The 22,524-nt window shown below is 40.0% G+C and overlaps 1 protein-coding gene across 1 annotated transcript; it reads right to left on the bottom strand.

Annotated features, from left to right (window-relative positions):
• Window positions 1-1,074: 1,074 nt before the first annotated feature.
• On the bottom strand, window positions 1,075-22,524 carry btaf1 (BTAF1 RNA polymerase II, B-TFIID transcription factor-associated). The gene is made up of 38 exons (XM_027174981.2): window positions 22,074-22,524; window positions 19,177-19,300; window positions 18,718-18,832; window positions 18,039-18,185; window positions 17,449-17,648; window positions 16,925-17,058; window positions 16,688-16,817; window positions 16,380-16,448; window positions 16,191-16,280; window positions 15,730-15,825; window positions 15,433-15,609; window positions 15,192-15,332; window positions 14,950-15,074; window positions 14,576-14,696; window positions 14,221-14,325; window positions 13,987-14,136; window positions 13,062-13,204; window positions 12,770-12,944; window positions 12,207-12,410; window positions 11,032-11,464; window positions 10,602-10,786; window positions 10,363-10,516; window positions 10,166-10,275; window positions 9,825-10,026; window positions 9,497-9,645; window positions 8,876-9,028; window positions 7,976-8,097; window positions 7,509-7,676; window positions 7,308-7,385; window positions 7,108-7,237; window positions 6,419-6,560; window positions 5,253-5,383; window positions 4,977-5,099; window positions 4,589-4,741; window positions 3,987-4,198; window positions 3,324-3,483; window positions 3,062-3,232; window positions 1,075-2,142 (listed from the first exon to the last, which is right to left on the bottom strand). The coding sequence occupies exons 1-38, from the start codon at window positions 22,085-22,087 to the stop codon at window positions 1,993-1,995; spliced, it is 5,586 nt and encodes a 1,861-aa protein (XP_027030782.2). The 5' UTR covers window positions 22,088-22,524; the 3' UTR covers window positions 1,075-1,992.

Below are 22,524 nucleotides of genomic sequence, written 5' to 3'. Positions count from 1 at the left end.
TACAGTAGTGGGTGAAATCTTTCTTGGTCAGCCTGACTGTGGCTTAGTATCAACAGAACTAACCTCATTCTCAGAGTTTAAAAAGTACTGACTGGCATTTAAGTGTTAGATATCTTTTTATATCCTTTTTCTACTGTATAAAAGTTCAACTACCTTTTTACACAGGTCTAGTGTCAGTTCTTTTGTCTTTCTTAGTACCAGCCAAGTCAGTGAATCACCTCATGAGCTGAGAAACTCGCTGACTTTTTATGCACAGACACTAATTACAATAACAACAGGCGTGTCACAGGTGTGGAAACCTCCCTTTAATAGTCATTTAAAATTCTGTGCGTCAACAAGTATGTTTATAATGTGGCCAAATATGCAAACTTTTGATTAGGGTTGTTTGATCAAGCAAAATATTTTTTCTTATTTAACTATAGTGGTCACGTGAAATCATTAATCATCACAGATTTGTTTGACTCATTTTTAAAACTTAAAATGATAACTTAAATCAGTCATATTTTCCAAATGAAATCTTTTGAACAATTTCTTGTAGGGTTTGCAAAATTTTGAGCACAACTATACCTACCAGAAGTCATCCAAGGAAGGACGACCAGTCACAGGGTCACGGGTGCAAAAAGCTTCACTGGTACTTGTGGGGAGTAAAAGCTATTCCATCTGGTCCAATCACACAGCAGAGCTTTTGTGAATATACAAAATGAACTATACAAAAACAGGATTTTGATTATCCACACATGATCAGGATCCCAGCATCATTGAGAGGCTAACAAATTCTAATCAGAAAGCGAATTAGTGACAAGAAACCTCATCAGCATTTCTTATACAGGCGACACAGTTATTAAATCTCGTTCTAAAGCCGAGTCAGAAGTATGCAGCTGTGTACAATACATTTAAATCAGAAATAATCATAGCTTGTATAGTAAATTGTTAGTAACCAGGAAATAAATGTCTAAAGTGTGGAATTGCAGTATGATGGAAATGAGTGTAGTAAATGCAAGTAAACTCTACACACCGTTCTACCTAATGAACAAAAACGAAAGACATTCAACGTTTTTAAAGAACAGACAGGCATCAAAGAAAGCTCATTAGAATTTATTAAAATTCTACTGGCTTAATCAAAGAAGGCAAATTACAGAAATATTTACAAGTCCTTTTTTTCACTTTTCCTTTTTAAAACTATCCAACAAGGTTCTGTGAGCATCCTATATATCTGCCAGGTGAACAGTACCTATGATTCAAGTCAGCACCGTGCCCTTGCACATGCCAGATATTTCACATTTTCTCTGGGTGTGAGAGAGTCTTGAAAGGCTGGGGGTCGTGTTCTAATCTGAACTACAGGAGGTGGATGAGGGGCTGGCAGGCTTCAGAGAAAAACTACCACCCTCTAGTGGAAAGGAAAATTAGCATTTTTCATTCCAGTTATATTTTTCTTCTGTCTGTGTCTATAGTGTCCCCTGGTGTTCTAGATACAAGGCTACAGAAGCCTTTTGGTCAAGATGGCTGTCTCAAGTCTACAAAAATAAACAATATATATACAAAATCCGATGTTTTGTATATTGGATTAAATGCCTATTAAGATCCAATACTGATAGGTGATTTGACTTGAGGTAAGCTTTAAGACTGTATAAGTGCAGGAGGACTAGTCCATGATACTGTTTTTGATCAATATAAGGGAGATCCCACAGAATGTGTGAGAATAAAAGCAGTGGACCAAGTCTGAGTGAAAAAGTTAATCCCAGTGCGTTCCTCCTCAGCTTGGCAGTGTGGGGTAGGAGAGAGTGTGTATGGAGTGCGAGTTCTTCAACTGCAAAGTGAAATCCAGCCTGACATGATGGTACAAATATTTTCTAAGGAACTACGGCCAAATGTTTTATCCAGACATTGTTACACCCTTTTGGAGTCAAGATGACCCAGAGAGTCTGTAACAAATAAAAGTGGTCAATCATAAGAGGAAGGTTGGTGGAGGCTGTGTAAGTAGGGTGTGCTCGGTTAGTGCAGCGAGAGCATGAAATTATCCAGGTCGTACTCGGCTTCGTACTGCTGCTGGTCCCACAACTCCCCCAGGCCGTCCAGTACAGACTTCATGCTGTTTTTTCCTGAGGATGAGGATGCTGCATCGATCTTCTCAGCTTTATCGTCCTACAAACACAAGGTACACATTAGACAGAACACACATTTCATTTTCACAAAATCTTACCGTTTGCAAACCAGACAATCAGCGAGTATGTGACTGCATGTGTGTGGGTCAGTATTAAAGAATGCATGGCATGTTTCAATTAAAGGTCTTCAAACTCAATCAACTTTGAATGTAATATTGTGAGGAGAGTCCATTTTTAGGGTCTTATGGAAGTAAGCACAGGTAAAAATGTCAAAAATTCTCTACTTTCAGATTTCTATTAATGCATTATCAAAGCCTTTCTATGCACACACAGTGACGTCTAGTCCCAAAGAATCCTTGCCCTATTTGAGTTTTATCTACTTGCATATACATATGGGCAGGGGTATAAAACTTACTATTGTGTATACACAAGCACCAGTGTTGAATGGTCTCTCCCTCCCCCACAGAGGCAACCATTCAAAGTCCTACTGTATAGAACATGAGAGGACTTATTTGTGCCCACACTGACACAAGTAGGACTGTTCATCTGAGTTTGGGTGTCTGTGTGCTCAACACTAAGAGATAGCTACATGCGATTAGTTCAATATGGGTTATGTGAAAATTTACAGTAGCACTTATCACACTCCACACTTCAGGGAAGGTAAGCATCAAGACCTCACTATTCTGCCACATAAGTTCCCCTAGATGTCCTCAAACTACTATCTAACTCCCTGTTCCTGAAATACTTTAAGCACACACACACGTCTGTTTTCTTTTCAAGCTCTAGTGCCTCTCCAACAGATTTTATACTGAAGGTATTCTTGGTATGTGCACTAATGAAACAGACACTGGATAAAGAGAATAACCTTTATAAAAAAATAAATAAATAATAATAATTGTATATTGTGCAGCTTTTACACAGTGGGCTTGTTAAAACAGAAGGACATGAGGCACACTTACCTTGTCCAAGGTGAAAAGGTTCAACAGCTGGTCTGTGCCCATACTTTGGAGGCTGGCATTCTCCTGGCTGATAACAGTGTTTGCTATGCTCATCTTAAACTTTTGCAGACCCATGATCTTCTCCTCCAAAGTGCCACGAGTGATCAGACGATACACATTCACCACACGTTTCTGAAACCCAGACAAGACCAGACTTTATTTTTTCTTCCCTAATGCAATGCCAAGTCTCCTTTGTAAACAACTGTACCAAACACAAACTTGCCTGTCCTATTCTGTGAGCACGATCCATAGCCTGTAGGTCTCTCATTGGGTTCCAGTCATGTTCCACAAACACCACGGTATCGGCTCCTGTGAGGTTCAAGCCAAGACCACCCACATGAGTGGTCAACAGCAGCACATCTATTGACGGGTCATTGTTGAACCTGCAGGACAAAAAGTCAAAGGCAAATGTGAGAGGCAGAAACAGATTCAGCCAGAACCATAGTTTTTCAAAATCAAATGATATTTATGTTTTAATTCTACATTTAAATCCTTTAAGAGCCCTTGTTCTATGGTGTGCCACTTTTATCTACTAAAAATTGGCAACCTTTTCAACCATACAATTTCTAATTAAGTATGAAACATGATTTTCAAAAATTAACAATTTATAACAGGCATTTTTGAGAAACTAGGTTTGTGTGACTGCATTTTATGCCCAATAAAATGCCATCTGTGATTCACTGTTGGTTTAACAATGCTGTTAGGTTACTCCCCCTGTAGTGAGAACATTAAATAGGAGACCATCTGGGATTTTGCCTCTGTAACAGGCTTGAACATGGTAAATTTACATCGATTTTGCTAGCCCAAAGAATGTAAAATCAAGTTCTCCTGTACTAGAAAACACATTGGATTGCACGTGTGAGCTTGTATTCAAGTCTATTATCACCTGGAGACAATGGAGTGGCGCAGGCCTGCAGGCACACTGCCGTCTAGGCGCAGATAGGTAACTGTTGGCAGCTGAGGCTTCAGCAGGTCATGCTCCACCATGTCCAACATGCTCTTCAGCTGGCAGAAGATTAGCACACGGTGCTGAGCCACCACAGCCTCTGTACTGACGTCCGAGGAGCCAGATGAGCCCAGACCACAGTCCAACAGTAACTACATGATGAAATGGCATGTTAAATCAGTGCAAGTGCTACAATTCAAACGTTAGTAGCGAGTGAAAAAAAACTATTGAATAGTACTCCAGTTTACACAAAGTTAGTTATGTTTCATCTCTGTAAAATGCAATATCTAAACGATTATCTCCAGACAACCCATGACAAGCAAGCAGTAAAGCTGCAAGTGAAAACCCAGGACATGTATAGGTTCTCCAGGCAAACTGTCTGTGTCCGGTTTCAACAGCTGTTGCATTCTGTGGTGGCGTTCTGACATGGAAGAACACGAACAAGTACAAAAGAATTTCTTTTAACCAATTTCAGCACAATGCACAAGTCTTCTTTTTCAGCCTATTCCACTGGAATTTCTTTTGAATATCAGTGCATCTACCTGTTTAAGTGCAGAGAGTTTTGGTGCATGCTGGATGTCCCGAAGGCTGGAATTCTGGGATGTGAGCTGCTCAGTAATGCGCTTGTGCTCAGGATGCTGAGGTGTCAGAACCAGCGCTGGGTGGTTACATAGTTTCCTCAGGTACTGTAGTGCCTACACAATATTACACAGTGTCAATATCATAAGTCAGACAAAAGTGGTCTAATCCTTAGTTAAAGTATTAGGTATTTCTATATACGCATTATGTACAGGCTAATTGAATGAATCATGGATCGGTCACACGAAAGCTTCATTACTTAACTGGAATGTTTTATCCATTACATACAGTCTGAAAAAGCTAAACTACTTTTTGTCCTGTGACCAAAAATGACTTCCATTGATTTCTCACCTGGAACACATGTCCAGTGGCCTTCAGCTTGGGTTTGTCCTCATCCTCTTGAGCTGAGGTGGAGAGTACATCGTCCACATTCACCTTTGCCCGAGATTTGGCAAAGTCCTCATACAACTGAACCTGTGTGCACATGCATATATACATAGAGAGAGATTACTAAGAATGATTAGGTGGACATTATTATTAATAACAACCACAATAAATATTTTTTTTTAATCTTTGCAGATATCACTTGCATGCCAATGTGTGAATACATAATATAAGTGACCGTACCTGTAGAGGACTCAGGTTGCAGTAATAATCTTGTATAATCTTGGGTGGTAGATCTTGGAGTACATCCTCCTTCATCCTCCTCAGCAAAAAGGGTAGCACCTGCCGATGCAGAGCCTCCATAGCCAAAACCCCTAAGAGACACTAGTCAGTCACAATACGCTACTACTCTGTAACACTATTTATACTGTTACAACACAATAAAAGAAGGATGCATAAACTGAGAGCACTCTGCAACATCTTTGCAACAATGCGCTCAACAAATTAGATCCCGTGTACTAAGGACTCCATCATTTAAGGAAAGACACCAAAACCCTAAAAGTCCACCACTTCACACAGTTAAAAACTACCAAAGATTCTGACCATCACCCAAACATAACCAAGACTATAGAATATCAATCCTAAGATGGGGCCATCCTTAAAAATATTCTTGTCTGCCGTAACCCGACCGACCCGGTCAATTTAGGACCGACTCAAATTTTTATTTGATTTTTTTGGCTTTAAGTCCGACCGACTTGCCGGTTGTAAATTTGCGTTAAGACGACCAATTTTTTTTTTACTCTTCAAACAACCAATACAAAAGCAATAAAATAAATGTTAATTATATTTTAGTAAGTATTGTAATTATATAAATTGCCTAGGCCTACATACAAACGAAGGTTCTTTCTTTTAAATAAAAACCCGTGACGTCATCTATGTTTACACTATTGGTTACCGGATGTCACACTATGGCCTGTGCGTTCGCTTCGTCTCATTCTCTGTCAGAGTCAACGGTTTGCGCTTCGTAATGTTGGCTGCGGCTGCAGTAAACAAAATGTTCAGTCACCGATCAAAGTCATACGGGCACCATAATGCATCTAAAAAATACCTTAAAACAGCTCGACACCGCTTTAACGGCACGAAGTTCTGGAAAAACTGTCCAGCATCAAAATGAGGTTTGCAATGATGCGCCCGAAGGCACGGGTTGAAGACCCAGTCAGTGACGTCACAATATGCTAATTTGTTTAAAGTCATACCTGCGTAATCACCATCACCAAAATTGAAACTTGTAAAAAAGGGTCGGTTTTTTTTCTCTGTTACTGCAAACCAAAATATTTTTAAGGATGGCCTGGAGTCTTATGAAGGTGCAGAAAACACCATTAAAAATTCAGATTTATTTAGAGTCTTACCTGCTTCCTGTTCGCGGGATGAGCTCTTGGCGTCTCGACTAGCAAGGATGGGCTTCCCATACCGGGCAGCAAACTGGCGCTCTGTACCCAAAAAGCCTGGCATCAGGAAGTCAAAAAGAGACCACAGCTCCAAGACATTATTCTAAAAAAGAGAAAGGATGACGGAAGTGTTAGAGTTTTTCTTCTTATTTCAAAACATACAGGAATCCTTCAGGAAAACAGATCATTAAAAACCTATTATTGTTTTCATCCTCCACAACAAAATGTGCATTAAACCCTGGTGACACGTACAAAATGTCACCACACTGTTGTTTCTCTTCATTAGACTTCATACATTAATAAGACAATCAGCATTTAGAAAACCTGGAACTGGCATGGAAATACTCAAAGGTTTTTAGCACTCAATCAGCAGAACACAGCACCTCCAACCCCCAATTAACATGTACCCTTTAATTAAGAAATATTAACGTGCATATAATTAAACATTTCACACTGGGATTTTGGATATGGTCAATTTCTACATTGTCTCTATAAGAATTTTACCTGGTAGGGAAAGAGATGTGAACCAAAAAAAGAGAAAAAAAGTGATTAGTAAAGAAAGAAAAGAACCAAGAACTAATTTTTTAGAAACAATCACACTTTCAGGTAAAATTTTGCACAGAACTAAGAGTTAGGAGTTTAAAACTCACCTGAATGGGCGTTCCTGAGAGGATAACTCTGTAGTTGGCAGAAAGCTGCTTCATAGCTTTGGATAGTTTGGTCTTCCCATTTTTAATAACGTGACCCTCATCGAGGATACAGTAATTAAATTTGATATTCCTATTGGAGTGAGAAAAGTAGTTAAAGGGCAGGAAATGAGATTATTTGAAATGTATACAGAGACGTTTACCTAAAAAAGTCAATGTCGTTCCTCACTACATCGTATGACGCCACCACAAGGTTGTGCTTTTTCACTTGGTGCTGTAATCTGTAAGAGAAACCATGAAATGAGATTTCACTATCCACTGTTGTGAGAATGGCTAACAAAAGGACCAAAACAGTCCTGTTGGAATTGCATGAATGACAAAAACAAATTGATGAAGAATCATACCGTGCTCTCTCTGTAGGGGGACCTGTATAGTGCAGAGGGTTTAAGTACTCCTTACTGCAGAACTTGCCCACCTCATCCACCCAGTGTCCTGTAAGAGTAGGCGGGCATACAACTATAGATGGTAGAGGACAACAGTCTGCAGCCTTGGTCCTTGCATACTCCTGTGCTCTGCATAAATACGCAAACATTAAAAATTAGGCATATTTTATATATATATATATATATATATATATATATATGCGCCTAATTTTTATATATATAAATAAAACAAAACAAAACATGACAGCTTAAAGCCAAAAAGGAAAATTAAAGATTAATGTTTGGCCTGCTCTTGATTTTCTTTGCTTAGGAACACAATTTTCTTCCATGGTTCATAAGACAAACACTGTCCTTTTATATAATGCAAATAAATTCTTGTAAAAACAATCCATAATGGCTTGTAATGATGAAAAAGCAGTGACGAGTACCTGAGGTAGTGGTCTCCAGCAAGGATGCAGATAGACTGAAGGGTTTTACCCAAACCCATGTCATCACACAGGATTCCATGGAGTTTGTACTTATTCAAAAAGGACAACCAGTTCACTCCATCCTAGTGTAGAGACAGAAATGTTTTTTTTTTTAAACAGCACAAGCAAGCAATAGACAACAAAACTTTACTTCTAACATAGTATCACTATCAGTACTGCAAAATAACCTGAAATTAAATTTGAATTACCTTGTGGAAAAACCTGACATAAGGTTCCTCCAGTCATGAGCCATTTTAACAAACATTGCTTATTCTCTAAATTCACATTTTACCCATATGTGTACATGTCTGTGTTTGGCGGATCACTTTATCAAGCTTTCCTGTATTATGCTGGAGACAAAGCATTGTGTGTGAGAGAGAGAGAGTGCTCAAAACATACATGGCTTTAGATTTGGTTTCGGTTTAGTGCGAAAAGGAAAGACAGCCACTCCATTTTCCAGCTTACATTGTGTATGTTAGAAATGTAATTTGTCATCAGAACATACTCTCTGGCTCTCTTTAATTTAAAGGCAAAATCCATTTGTAATATTGACAGTGAGGACAGAGAGGGGATAAAGTGCAGATTTTCCATTGGATTCATTGAAATGCAGAAAGAGCAGAGAGGAGCCATACTGCACCCAGCACTTAGAGTTGCATAGCAGTGGAGAGCTCTTAGTAAACTTGTTTACTATGCAAATGCATGCAGCAGAGGTAACGTTATCGACGCCACACATCAGGCATAGTCACCAATTACATGGCTAAAAAGGTCTAGGATCTGTTACAAGCGATCATGACACACTTTAATTAAATATTTATATGTGTAAACAAGCACACATTTATACTTAAGGGCACATCCACCTACCTGCTGATATTTCCTGAGTTCTGCCTTAATGGGTACAGGGATCTTGTAATTCTCCAGCTTTCTGCTATCTAATAGCTGTTCCAGAAAGTGACGCTCTCTGGCCTTCTGACGAATGAGATCATCGGACATGGTGGGTGGGTTGGGGATGCCAGCCTGTAAATGGCACCATCAATAAAAACATATGCATACCTGTTTTTGCATGGAAAGAAAGTGGTGCTTTGCTAACAAATGTTAGATTCAGTCATTACTTTTAGACATTAAAGAAAAGCAGCAACCCAGAAACACCACGGTGCAGGTGTGATACAAGTAATAGACAACATTAAAAACAACAAACACTAGCAATGGCACTTTTCAGCTCTGGAATAATTAGACATTTCAGTAAAAGATATAGACCAAGAAAATTTTCCGTTTGGAATATTAATTGTGGGTTCTTTTACATATGCAGTGTTGTGTTCATACGGGTCAATTTTGCTTTAATTCAGATGTGGTAAACAACAGACTACTAGGTGCAACAGCAACCTTAGACTACTGAATAGAGACGATAAGAATGAGGGTTGTGCTGTGTTACTTTACAAAACCCACCTATCCCCGAGATGGGTAAATGGAATAAGGAGTACACACCTCCAAAGGCAGCAGGCGTATGAGAGTGGCGAAACACTGGGTGGCCATGAAGCGCACGCTCTCACTAGGATCACTCATGCGGCCCAGCACAGGCACCACCAACAGCACAATGTAGGGTACAATGTCCACATCCAGCTGCTCCATCACACCTGAGAGCTACAGTGAAGGACTAACACCATTTAAATGCATGTTATGAGGAAACGCAAAGACTTTCTGCTTCCGACTTGCATAAAGAGTTTTGTCTGTAAATAATGTGCATAGTACTATAAAATCATCATTATGAAACACACACAAATATACTACACTTGCAATTTAGTGTGAAGGATACAAGCCATTGCCTCAATGGCTCCCTCCTGTTTGGTGCTGTCCTCTATAGCCCCTAACCATGGCAGAACCTTCTCCAAGAAGCAGCTCATGGTTTCCATAGTGGCGATTTTACTAAACACACCAACACAGCGAGCAGCCATGTGACGCACAGCTGTGTACGGGTGCTGCAGACATGCACACAGCAAAGGCAGCTGCTCCAACAACTAGAGAAGAAGAGGAGGAAGAGGAGAAAAAAAAAAGACTGACATTTCAACCAGGAAAAATAAACCATAGTGTAAAGAATTGTTTTATTTAAATCTAGTGTAAACAGATTTGTGGGTGTTCAAGTGCATATTTGCCTACCAAAGATATGAGCTCCTGAGCCATGGCTCCTGTGGTGACTTCCAATACCTGTAGAGAGTTTACCAGCTCCTGAGCTACCAAGTCACCCTTCTCCAGGAGCTGCCTGGAATCTACAACACAGTATATTTAAAGAATATTTTGAGAATGCCTGAGCTGGTTTGCATAGGCATGTTAACTTTTACCAAATAACAGCTTACCAAAACCCAGCATTTCCACCAGAGCTTTCAGTGGCCCAATCATAGCCTCCCAGAGACAGTCCAAAGACTTGATGAGGCCAGGCCCAAAATGCCTAGCAATAGTCATCAGTGAGAACTCTGCACCTCTCCTCTGGATGAGGATTGGTTTCTTACTCTAAGAAAGTAACCAAGATTTGTTTTAAAAATATATTACCAGCCAGTTTAGCACAATTAGAGCATAGGTGTTAAAAATCCCCAACCTCATCAGTTTCTGTGGAGATAGAGCTGCCTGGGGGAAGGTCATTGGTTGAGGCTTTTGGAAGTTTGGGAGCAGGTCCTCTCTTGCTAGTGATGGCAAAAGCTGCTCTCTGATGTCGATAAAGAGTGATGATGCCTTTTGTTTTATTTACCATGTGGTGCATGCCATCTTTCTCAGACACATTGGCTACAAGAGAGCACAAAAAACTGCATTCAAATTACTGCGTCTCAATATATCTAGACATGAAGCCAAACCATAAAGTGAATTTATTACATTGCATTAGAGGAAATCACAATCCACTATTATCAAAGTTATCATAATTCTAGAACACTATTTTTGTTTGGATTTTTCAGCATAACAGTTTAGAGACAGAGGAACTAAAGATATGTAAAAACTGACACACAATATTTACAGAACTTAAGTGTTCTCACCTTTGCAGCCATCTTGTGTTGGAGGTGTGTGTGGTGGAACAGGGCACTCTGCATTGGGCGTGAGCATGGGGTCCACACACACCGAGCCGCACAAGTTTTTAATGATCTTTGAATTGGGGCAAGGTGTGCGGCCTGTGCAAAGCTGGAGCAGGCGGGCTATGCTGGAGGCTGCATATCCCTGTACCAGTGTGTTCTCCTCTTTCTTTACGGCATCCATAAGGGGGCGCACCACTGGGTTGAGTTTCTCAGGCAGTGCTGCCAGGCCTACCACAGCACAGGCTGCAAAAGTATGCACACGTATATGCATCTGTTGCCACTCCGTACTGGTCTCAGACACTGTAGAACATGCTTGCTGCCGCTTACTGTCCAAGGACTGCAGCTGCCGAGACTTCAGGTTCAAAGAGGCTGTGGCCTCAGAGAAGATGCTGGTCACCTGATAGAGTGAGTTTAAAAAAATAAAAAATAATAAAAAGAGAAAGAAAGACAAGGTGAGGGGTCACAAAAAAGTTATGTGCAAGACAAACTGTCATGAGCATTATATTTCTATGTAATTTTATCTTTATTCATGGATCAGTACAAACATGAATCTAAAAGAAAAGAGAGTGAATGACAGCATTGAAGTACACTGGCTTTCTGTAGCTAGCCATGCAATGATGGTTGTCAAGATTTCAATTAAACAAACTAAAGCCCCCAGAACTTTAGTCTGTAACTAAGGCACATTAACAATGCACCAGTGATAGGAAATTAGATTTACAAAGTAGAAACAAGAGCCTGTTATTTACTGCCCACATTCACAAGATACAAGACACTGATAGCAGCACACCCAAGACAATATTGGTTTTGACACAGTTTTGACACTGGCAAACAGTATTCAGCAGTTAAGTTTTGCAGAGCTCATTTACTTAAGATTGGCATGAATGATTAATCAGAGCACATTGACAGTAAGGAAAATTACGATAACACATTGGTACATTACCATAAGAAATAGCATTATAATAGAAACTATAGTATTGTTTCAGAATAATTTCTAATCTCTGCTGAATGAAAATCAAAAATTTATTTTTTTGCAACGAAGGACCATCATGTAGGCATTATAATAAGATTAATCAATTAAATGCAAAAGTGACCAGGTTTATACAGATAGTACTGCCACTAGCTTGCTTGCAGGCACTAACCAGCTCATTGGCCTGATCAATTGTGAAGACACTGCAGTTGATTTTCTCCGTCACGTCGATATGAGCATCAGCAAGGAGTGCAATGAGCTGCTTGCATTCATTCTGCATGCGTGTGAAGGGGATGGCAATTTCATCATAATACAAATGTTCAGACAGGATGGCTAACAGACGAGGCTGGACTACACTGGACACCACGTCACACTCCTACAGAGAAATGGGGGGGAAAATGGTTCAAACATACATCTTTATATCCTTAAAAGATGAATGGATTGTGATGAAAGCTAAATACTGGTGGCTGAAATGTCTACCTTAAAATGAAAAAGCTAACAATTCTTCATATTTTTGCCTGGAAAATAAATAACACTTACAGAACATGAGGACTTGGCAGTTTATTTAAAAGTTTAAGCAATTAAACTTTAGCAAACAAAGCCTTTAAAAAGAGACTAAAATAAAGTGACATCTTATCCAGGCACAGTTCTCTGAATGTCAGAGGATTCTAGAAGAATCAATACATTAAAATCATTACCAATCATGGAGAGAACAGGTCACATACTGCTGCTTACCTTCTGTAAGGTTGCCCACTCACACAGCACCATGGATACAGCAATGCGCTGCAGAGCTGATTTAGAATTGAGGTGGAAGAGAAGAAGCTGAGCTAATGACTCTGCTGGCCGAACCTCTTGAGTTGAGCTGTTTAATTGTGGGTCACAGATACAGCTGCACAGAGCTCCCAGCAATCTGAAACAGATCACTGCTGCATTGAAGCAAAATCTGACTTTTTTTTTTTAAATACATTCTACATCATAGACAGTCTTAATCATATAATGGAAAAAAAAGAAAAGGTAAAGCACACACTTGGCAGACATGAGCCGGGCACGAGTCACTACATAGTCTCTTAAGGCAGAGTCCTCAGTGACCGTGTCGGATCCCCCGATGTACTCTTGCACGGTTTCCTTCGTCTGCGGTCCTCCCTGTCGAGACTTCCCACTCGCCTTCTCCTTAATCCAAATATTAACAAACAATCAGCACCACTCACAGACTTTCTATAACAAAATTAAAAAGGCGCTGTACGCAGGTTCTGTGCAGTGTCTAAAAGAAACCAGGCATGCACTTTTCTGCACAAATTAAATTCATAATATTTCCACAGCACGCTCTTCCTAGCAGTCACTATATTAGCAACACCTGTACATCTGCTCATTTATGCAGTTAATAAAATCATGTGGCAGCAGCACAAAGCAAAAATAAATAAAAATAAATAATGCAGGTACAAGTCAAGTGCTTCAGGTAAAGGTCACTTCAAACATCAGAATAAAGAACAAGTGTTATGCATGGTTGTTGGAACCAGATGGACTGGTATTACAGAAACCACTGATCAGAGACTTTCTATAGGTAGAAACGAGTTGTTTTGACAAGCTTTTCTGCTCGGTTGTAAAGTGATAATCTGTATTACTATATCCTCATGGAAGCTCAATCCAGTCTAACCTTTTTCATCTGAAAAGCTCTTTCCAGTATATGCATGATTTTTTATATTGCTCAGCTGCCAAGTGACTGGCTGATTAAGAAGAGAGCATTAGAGCACACTATTGCTTATCAAAATACTGCTGCAGCTCGATCAGTTTTGAGATAGTATACTGACTTGTTCTACGTTCATTACACAATAATCTCTCTGCTGGTGTCAGAGGATCGTCATATGATTTCATAGCCCCAAATGATAAGTTTGATGCTGGTTAGGCGTCGTTAAGATACAAATCAGATCAAACCAGACGAGTCTTGAACTCACCTTGGAACGAGCCTTGACCTCCAATAGCATGTTGAGGTCAATGGGAATGTGAGGTGCTTGCATCATCAAACAGAGCCAGGCACCCATCCATGGACAGCTTGCTGCTACCACATACTGCTGAGGAGCCTGCCGTAACAGCTCTCCCCACACCTTGACATGTGATACAGTAATTAAGTATAGATTTAAGTATAAATACCCCATTACCAAGATCAAGTGTGGGTGCACTTTACACACCTTTTGGATGAGATCAAGTATCTCCTGGTTACTCTCAAGAATGCAGGACTGAAAAATATGCCTCAGCATGTCTTGCAGAATGGGGTTCAGCCACATGGCGCAGTTCTGGAGGAAGCAATCGAACTAGAAATTAACACTTAAAAAAAAAACACTTATAACAGAACTGGTGAAACAAGTTGCAAAAGTGGAATTTGCTGAGATATGACATACAGGGTGGGTACGTGCAGATTGCTGCTACAGTGAACTTCTAAACCTAAACCCTGCATATGCAAATTGCAGTTTATTTAATCTCTTAAAACAGTTCATTAGTCTCTTTACATTATCTACATTATACATGTTCCACTGAATATCATACCTGATCAGCCTTGGATAGCAGCGTGAAAAGGGTCTCTAAAGCAGCACGACGAACAGAAGCGATGGTGTGTCTAAGAAACGGCCACACCCGAGGAACCAAAATGGTCAGTGACTGCTGCATGCTGCAGGTGATGAGGAGTGTTTGTTAGACAGAACAGTGCTGGACAATTTTAAACTTCTATCTGCTTAAACTTAACTGTTTGACTTTTTATACAATCACAAACAGGACAGCAACTGCAAACCAAGCTAATTATAATTATTTCTGGGTGACTAATAATACATTGAGACTTTAAAGACATTGTGTCAGGATGTCTATTGTGCTGTTTCTCAGTTAAATTTGAATTATAATTCTAAAAACAAGATGTGTAGGTATACCTGTACTGAAGGACCTGAGGGTATGTGAGCAGGGATGAAAGTAAAGTCATGATGCTGTTTGTAGAAGCCGTGAGGTCATCAAGCTCCAGCAAAGCATCCCAGAGTGTGTTCACTATAAAAGGAACCTACAACATGCAAACAAAAGCACATTAATGCAAGCCTGTATAACCAACTAAAGTACGTTTTAATTAAAAAGCATAAAAATGAGATTTTTTTGTTGGTGAAGGCCTTTATTCTCTGACCTTAGCAGGTTGTAGCTGCACCAGTCCATCCACAACAGGGATAAGAGCAGCAGCTGCTACTGCACGTACATCATCATCCAGATCCTGGAGCCCTTCAGTGACAGCAGGAAGTACTCGAGGAAGCAGTTGTGAAATCAGATCCTATGGGTTAATGAAGAACATTGACATCTTTATATTAAGTGTCATTTACTATACATTTTTATAGAAAAATTGTAATGAAGCCAGACCAATACGTCCTTACCTGTCTGACAGCGAGGGCATATTTGATGCCCAACAGTCCTCCGTGCCGAACTTCCCACTGATCCTCAGTAAGCAGCTTCAATAAAACGTCCACAGTCATGGTAACACCACATTCAGTCATGTGTCTCAAGGCCACACCTAGTGTCTGTGCACAAGTCTCTCTGACTGGTGCAACAACCTAATAGAGCATTAAAATTAGAGTTAATTTTGTGCTGCAACAAAAAAAAAAAAAAGGAAGAAATTTCAATTATTGAACTGGGTATAAACAAGTCCAAACGACTTGGAAAGTTTGCCATACCTCGTCAGACACAAAGTCTCCAAAGCGGTCCAGAGCAAAGACACACAGTAGCCTGATGACCAAGTCCTCCAACCAGTCTTGATGCTGCTGGGCTAACTTTATATATTTAGGGGGAAAAAAAATTTAAACTGCAGGCACATCTCACAATGCAGCTAAACTATTCATTTTTTCAGATCAAGAATAAACTATTGTTGCTATAGCAGAGAATTTTGTTCCAATATCAGACACATGGTTGTAGCGGCAGTCTGCCGTTAGCTGGTGTTCAGAGCTGCTTTCAAGCTTACGAGTGATAGAACACATGAAGATATTTATACACACTTTCATGCACCAGACGTCACTAGTGTCTGGCAACAACTATAACCATAGCAATTTGAATCAGAGATTTTTCAAATGTTAGTTTAAGCACAATGTGATCTCAGAGCATGTGTAAACCCCAACACACACAACTGAGAGCCCTTTACCTGTTCTGAAGTGCTGCCCGCCATCTTCCCTCCTCCTGCACCATGACACTTCAACACCTCTCTCAGGCCTGTGCCTGCACCGTGCCTCACCTGCAGTTCAAAAACACCATTTTAGTTTCAAGTTGTCCTGTTAATTAATATACTCCAAAAAAAATTGAGATTTTTACAGTATTTAAGTATTTATAGTACCTCCCAGGATGGATTAAACAGGTCATTACAAAGTTCTTCACAGAAACTCTCCAAGGGCCACTCCTGAGTCTTTTGACCAAAAAAAAATTAAATATTACAAATCTTTGAGGATGCCAATTTTCCCCTACCCTAAACACACCTAATCTAAATCAGCACTTAATTTTGATCTTGATCAGGTGTGTTTGGCTTAGGCTAATTGTTATTACAGGCAGAATCTCAGCAAGTATTTTCTGCTTCATTTCTGTGTGTTGTGTAATTGTGAATGTGCATCCAGTGTCTTTCTGAAATTAGAATTTTTGTTTACATGCCTCCTCAAACAAACTTGAGTTGTCAGGAATGTTATCAATTAAGACTTTGTTCTCAGCTGCTGGTTGATCGATGACTACGTTTGTCGTTTTCCGCCGTTTCTCTTCAGGCTCTCCTTCAAAGCTGTCATTGCTGACAATCAAAACACAATAAAAAACAGCTGTTTGATCCATATTTCTAAATATAAACTCAGTAGAAAAAGTAGAAAGAATGCTTCAGTGTACTATAGATGGTAGTACCTTTTTTCATTGGGGTCCAAATCTCTAGATCTCTGCTTTGCCACCAGCTTGGCCATTCGCTTAGCCTTGTTCTTCTGACGATTGCTCATGCCAGGTCGGAATTCAGAGTCTATAAACTCTGCTGCCTGCATGGGCTGTGAAAGAGAGACATCCATTTACTACCCACTACTGAAGAAAGGCATCGTGTTCTATACTTGTATGTACTTTTCATCTATTGAATTTTTTGGTTACATGTTGTCTAGAGTTTTCCCCCCCAACTAAATAATTGCAGAATTGATCCACAACTGGAGGAAAACGGCAGTAGTACAGAAACTCTTAACCCTCACAAAAGGTGAAAATTTTAAATTAAATTTATTGGTTATCATCTATTGGTTGTCATTCAGTAATGCATGTGGTCAGAAATTACCAAAAATGTTACCATGAAGGAATTGTACAATTAAATTAAAGATATTAAAGGTTATTATATTAACACTAATGCATAGGTGCATTCAAATTAAATATGAAAAGTAGTATTTCTGTCTTACTGCATGGCTGCGGAAACTCTGGAACATAGGCCCTTTGCCCATCTGTGATCTATTTACATTAGAGGCACAGGTGTAATCCAAGTCTTCATCATTAAACAGGTCCTCTGTATCCATGCCTATAGCAGCACCCATATCCAGACCAAGCTTCTTCTGCAGAAGCTTCCTCTGTCGGGCCAGACGTTCCTTGGGGTCAACTTCAGCTGTTTAACAGACAAAAAACATGATACACAGCAATTTGTAGAATGTTTTGATTAACATTTCTGTGCATGGCAATTCAAACAAATTGTACTAGTGACGTCAGATTCCAGACTAGACATTTGTTTATTTTATGCTCCAGTAAAATGCAAAAGAACCCAAAGGAAGCTCTCTCATTTGTAAAGCTTTATAAAACACATTACTACTCACACAGGAAGGAAAAAAGGGCACACGCCAATAGGAATCATTTTAAATTCACACTGTGCCATTTTTTGGAGCAAAATACACAAGAAAACCAAGTAAAAAGCTAAACAATTTCAAAATGAGATCCACTGACATGGCATGCACCAAAACAAAAGCTGTAAGCTGTGTGCAAATGTTTATACATATCCTACCGGACTTGTCATCCTGTACTTCAAATTCTGCCCCAGCAGACCCAAGCAGTGATGCTCCATGTCTGAGCAAACGGGAAATGTCAAACCTGTAGAAACTGAGCCTATCTGAAGAGCCGTCCTCAGGAGACATGTCTTCTGCATGAGACTCTATGCAGGACAGAACACACACCTTTTAGACAAGTGGCAGCTTGAAAAATGTATCTTTACATTCCATTACTTACTCTGAAGAAAATGTAGTTTGAACCTTTTCTAAAATGTGATCCATGATGTCACTTCTGTTTTAAGATACTGACAAATATTGCTGACAACTAGCCGAGTAATCTCACTTCGTTTTCACTGTTTCACACTAGAGTTTCGCTCTCAGACAAATTTTCACCACAAATATTCCAGCTAAATTTGTGCCTATACTTAAAACAAATCTAATTTCCCCTAAAATGTATTTCTTTCTAATCACATTGGTTATATGCATCCCATCTGGTGTCACATTAAATACCTGGCCATGCACCTCCGTTATTGATTACACAGGTCTCTATACTGATTCTTAAATCTAGTTTAACATCCATTTTTATACCTGGCTTTACATACATTTGCAAAGTGAATTTGCATTGGCACTATCTGCTTTACTATTCTGGCTTCTCTTTGAAGTGTCTAGCACAGAAAATCAGGATGCTATGTTTACCTTCCTTTGGCTTGGGAGGTGGGTTCCATTCAGGAATATTTTTCACTATGGCCTCCACTGCCTGACCAGCTGCAATCCGTGTGTCCCAGTTGGGACTCCTCAAATATATTAAAACCTTGTAAAAAAGAAAACAACAAAAAATTCATTAAAAAAAGGGAGCGGGTTAATTGCAGTCATGATGCACAATGTGTCTAATTTATATCTGTTCATGTTATATACACACACACACAAACTGCTCTCCATCACAACAGCTAATTAAACCATTGCTAAAACCTTCAGGTTAGCAGTAAGACTTGTTTCCCACATCTATTCAATGCCATTTATGAATTGCATGGCTGTAAATCTAAAACAGAGTTTGCGAGTAAAACAAACAAGAATGCTTTTTTGTTCTCCATTTAAAATACCACAATGAATGCATTAGTTAATATGCAGGATGTTAAGAAGGAAGTAAAAGTTAACCTTTGATAATAGATTATTTAGCTCATGTGGATGAAGCTTAACCACATCTCCCAGCTGTTGAGCAGCAGCTTTCCTCGTCACAGGAGTTGTGCCAGTGTCCAACAAGATGAAAAGACGTTCAAGCCTAAAATGCAGAAAAGAGACAGTTCACAGAATGCTTGGAGTTAAAATGGTAAACAGAATTCAATATTTAAACATTTAAATGGAGCTGACAAAACTCCTATTTCAGTGTTAATGAACAAACCAGCTTAGAAATGAACATTGCCAAATTGTTGGATGCTAATTTGAACACAAAACCACGTTTTTTTTTTAACAAACACTGAACAACCACAGCTGATCTATGCAATGTGTGAAAACTGGGCTGCCATAACCACATCACTTTTCATGCTTCAGTGCACCTGCATTCAAAGTAATGCATCTCTTTCCAATAAAGCACTACATCTAAGGACATTCTACAGCTGACACAGGAAACAACATCAACGTCATGCACTACACAAACTGTGTAAAAACAACTTGGGTGGTCATGAGGACATTTCAAAACAATGTTTATTTAAAAAGAAGGGGTAAACAAAACCACCTTGAAGTGACACAGATGTGATTGTTGTGTCTGAAAAGTGGAAATGAATGGACTTTGGCATTCAACATCTAAACTTGTCATTTCATCCATTAGTGGCACAGAGAAGGTCACAAAAATAAAATTAAAAAATAAGGAGGGGGAGACAGAGAGAGAGAGAGGATAAAAAAAAACGTTTAAGATTTACTGCCATTTCCATAACTGTTCCCCCCCAGTCTCATTCTGTGCTCAGTGATTTTGATTATGCTTAAAAGGTTATGTAGATGAATATGCATTAGGCAGACCAGTTTGTACAGAAAATAAAGGATTGCCGACAGACTTGTATTCTTGGTGTCTTGAGACTTTGACAAACAGAAGATGAAGATATTTTTCCCCCTTTGATTTGTTACATTTTTCAGACATTTGAGCAGACAGTTATTTAGATCTAAAAACACCATTATATTTATACTTGCAATTGTGAGGTACTCGTGAGGAATATATCTAAACATTGTATGGTTTTATGAAATTGGGGGGGAAAAAAAAAAAAAAGAAAAAGCGCATGCCTTCTTCCTACGGAGACATTCATAGCAGATCTGCATTCACATCCTGTCACATCACCCGGCACAGACCTACACCAAATACACACTTCCAATATACATCCATCAACCTGTTTACACAGCGTTTTTGTACATACTGTAACATTTCAGTCATTTGCTGTTTTGCACATTATCTCAGGGACCTGCTGCTATGAAACTGTTCATTCTAGTATTACTGCATGCAATATTGTTGAACATCCAGTATTTACGCTGGTCTGCGCGGTTTCTGTTTATTGTCTGTCCTGCCCTGTCTGCACTGCCCTGCACGCACTGCCCTGTCCTGCACGCACTGCCCTGTCTGTCCTGTCCTGTCCTGCCCTGCACTGCCCTGTCTGTCCTGCCCTGCACGCACTGCCCTGTCTGTCCTGTCCTGCCCTGCACGCACTGCCTTGTCTGCCCTGTCCTGCACTGCCTTGTCTGCCCTGTCCTGCACTGCCTTGTCTGCCCTGTCCTGCACTGCCTTGTCTGCCCTGTCCTGCACTGCCTTGTCTGCCCTGTCCTGCACTGCCTTGTCTGCCCTGTCCTGCACTGCCTTGTCTGCCCTGTCCTGCACTGCCTTGTCTGCCCTGTCCTGCACTGCCTTGTCTGCCCTGTCCTGCACTGCCTTGTCTGCCCTGTCCTGCACTGCCTTGTCTGCCCTGTCCTGCACTGCCTTGTCTGCCCTGTCCTGCACTGCCTTGTCTGCCCTGTCCTGCACTGCCTTGTCTGCACTTTATATATCTAGGACTAACTTACTAAGTCATCAGCCCGGTCTTTGTTTTATGTAGCACCCTGATCCTGGAGAAACATTGTCTCATTTTACTGTGTACTGCAAAAGCTACATATGATTGAAGCCTAAAAGCTTCTTGACTTCAATGACAGCCAAAGGTTTTCTCAGCATCTCTCACTGATTCAGTGAACACTTTCCAGACACTTAATGACCATTTGTGTCACCTTACTGTTAAGATACATTAGAAAGTGTCTGGTTAGATGTGCACTATGGTCTCATTGTGTATAAAAATAGACAAAATGATGCAGCTTCCCTGCCTACACTTACCAAGATCTGGCCAAATAACTGGACTCGCAGCAGAGATGCAGGCAAGATTATACACATTCGGAACAAACGTTTATTGAAATAACCTACAGACATTTCTGCCAAGGAAATCCAGCTATACCTGCTCACACCAAGTTACCATGAGGTTTACTCGACTAATCACTTGCGATGAGGTGGAAGAGAGGATGTTTTTAATCTTTCCTTCAAAACAACCGAGGGCAAAACTAACATGCTAAACAGTCACGCATACAAGATTACAACTTTCCTCTTCATCATATGAGCATCATGTAACATACTCACGCCAACATAAAACGTCTAACGCACATTTCAGAAGATAGCATCACATTCGAACATTACGAGGCCTCCATAAACTTTAGGAACACGACAATAAACACGACGCAGCCTTGGTTTTATAACTTTATTTTGCCACAAAGTTTTAAACACAACGTCCTCAATAAAAAAACTGCTTTTCCTTTAACTACGTCTTATAATCTGATATCCATTAGAAAAGGCATGAAAATGTGGCCTTGTGTCAGAGTCCCAGCTAAGAGACTAGCTATAGTCTGCCTGCTGTACTGGCTCATCGTGGCTAGCTGTTAAAAGAGAGCTACGCTGCTAGCTAGCAAGCTAACTAGCTAGCAGTTAGCTTAGCTGTTGCTCGTTCAAACTATTTTCTAAAAAAAAAAAAATGAGAAAAGGTAGAAAATGAACTCACCTCGAGACAGCCATAGTGAAAAATTAAAAAAGAAATCCTTCTCCTAGTGTCAGTACGGTCCTTCGGCGCTGTGTTGAATAGCGGTCAGCCACCATTAATTGCTCTGGGGCGGATTAGCTAATCAACTGGCCGGTGTAGCGTTAGCTAAATATTTAGCTTGCGAATGCTATATGGAGAAAGGCCCGATACCTCCGCACACTATAAGTAAAGTGTCGACACTGGAACCGATTCACACTAGGCTAAAAACAGACGCCCTGGTTTTTCTCAAATATCTTCTTACACACAAAAAGTGTTTGTCACACTTTAACACCACAGTCATCAATTTAACCCTCGGCACTTCTCCCAAAAAGGTATTTCACGCGTATAAGTAAAGAAATGTAATTTTGTTGGTCGCAAAAGAGAAGCCGGGAGGCTGATTTTATATGAGGAGCCATCTTGTATTTATTCCTTC

The sequence above is a fragment of the Tachysurus fulvidraco genome, chromosome 4 (assembly GCF_022655615.1).
Source record: "Tachysurus fulvidraco isolate hzauxx_2018 chromosome 4, HZAU_PFXX_2.0, whole genome shotgun sequence".
NCBI lineage: Eukaryota > Metazoa > Chordata > Actinopteri > Siluriformes > Bagridae > Tachysurus > Tachysurus fulvidraco.
Note: the sequence above shows the minus strand (reverse complement) of the source record. Positions and strands in the feature narration are given on the sequence as shown.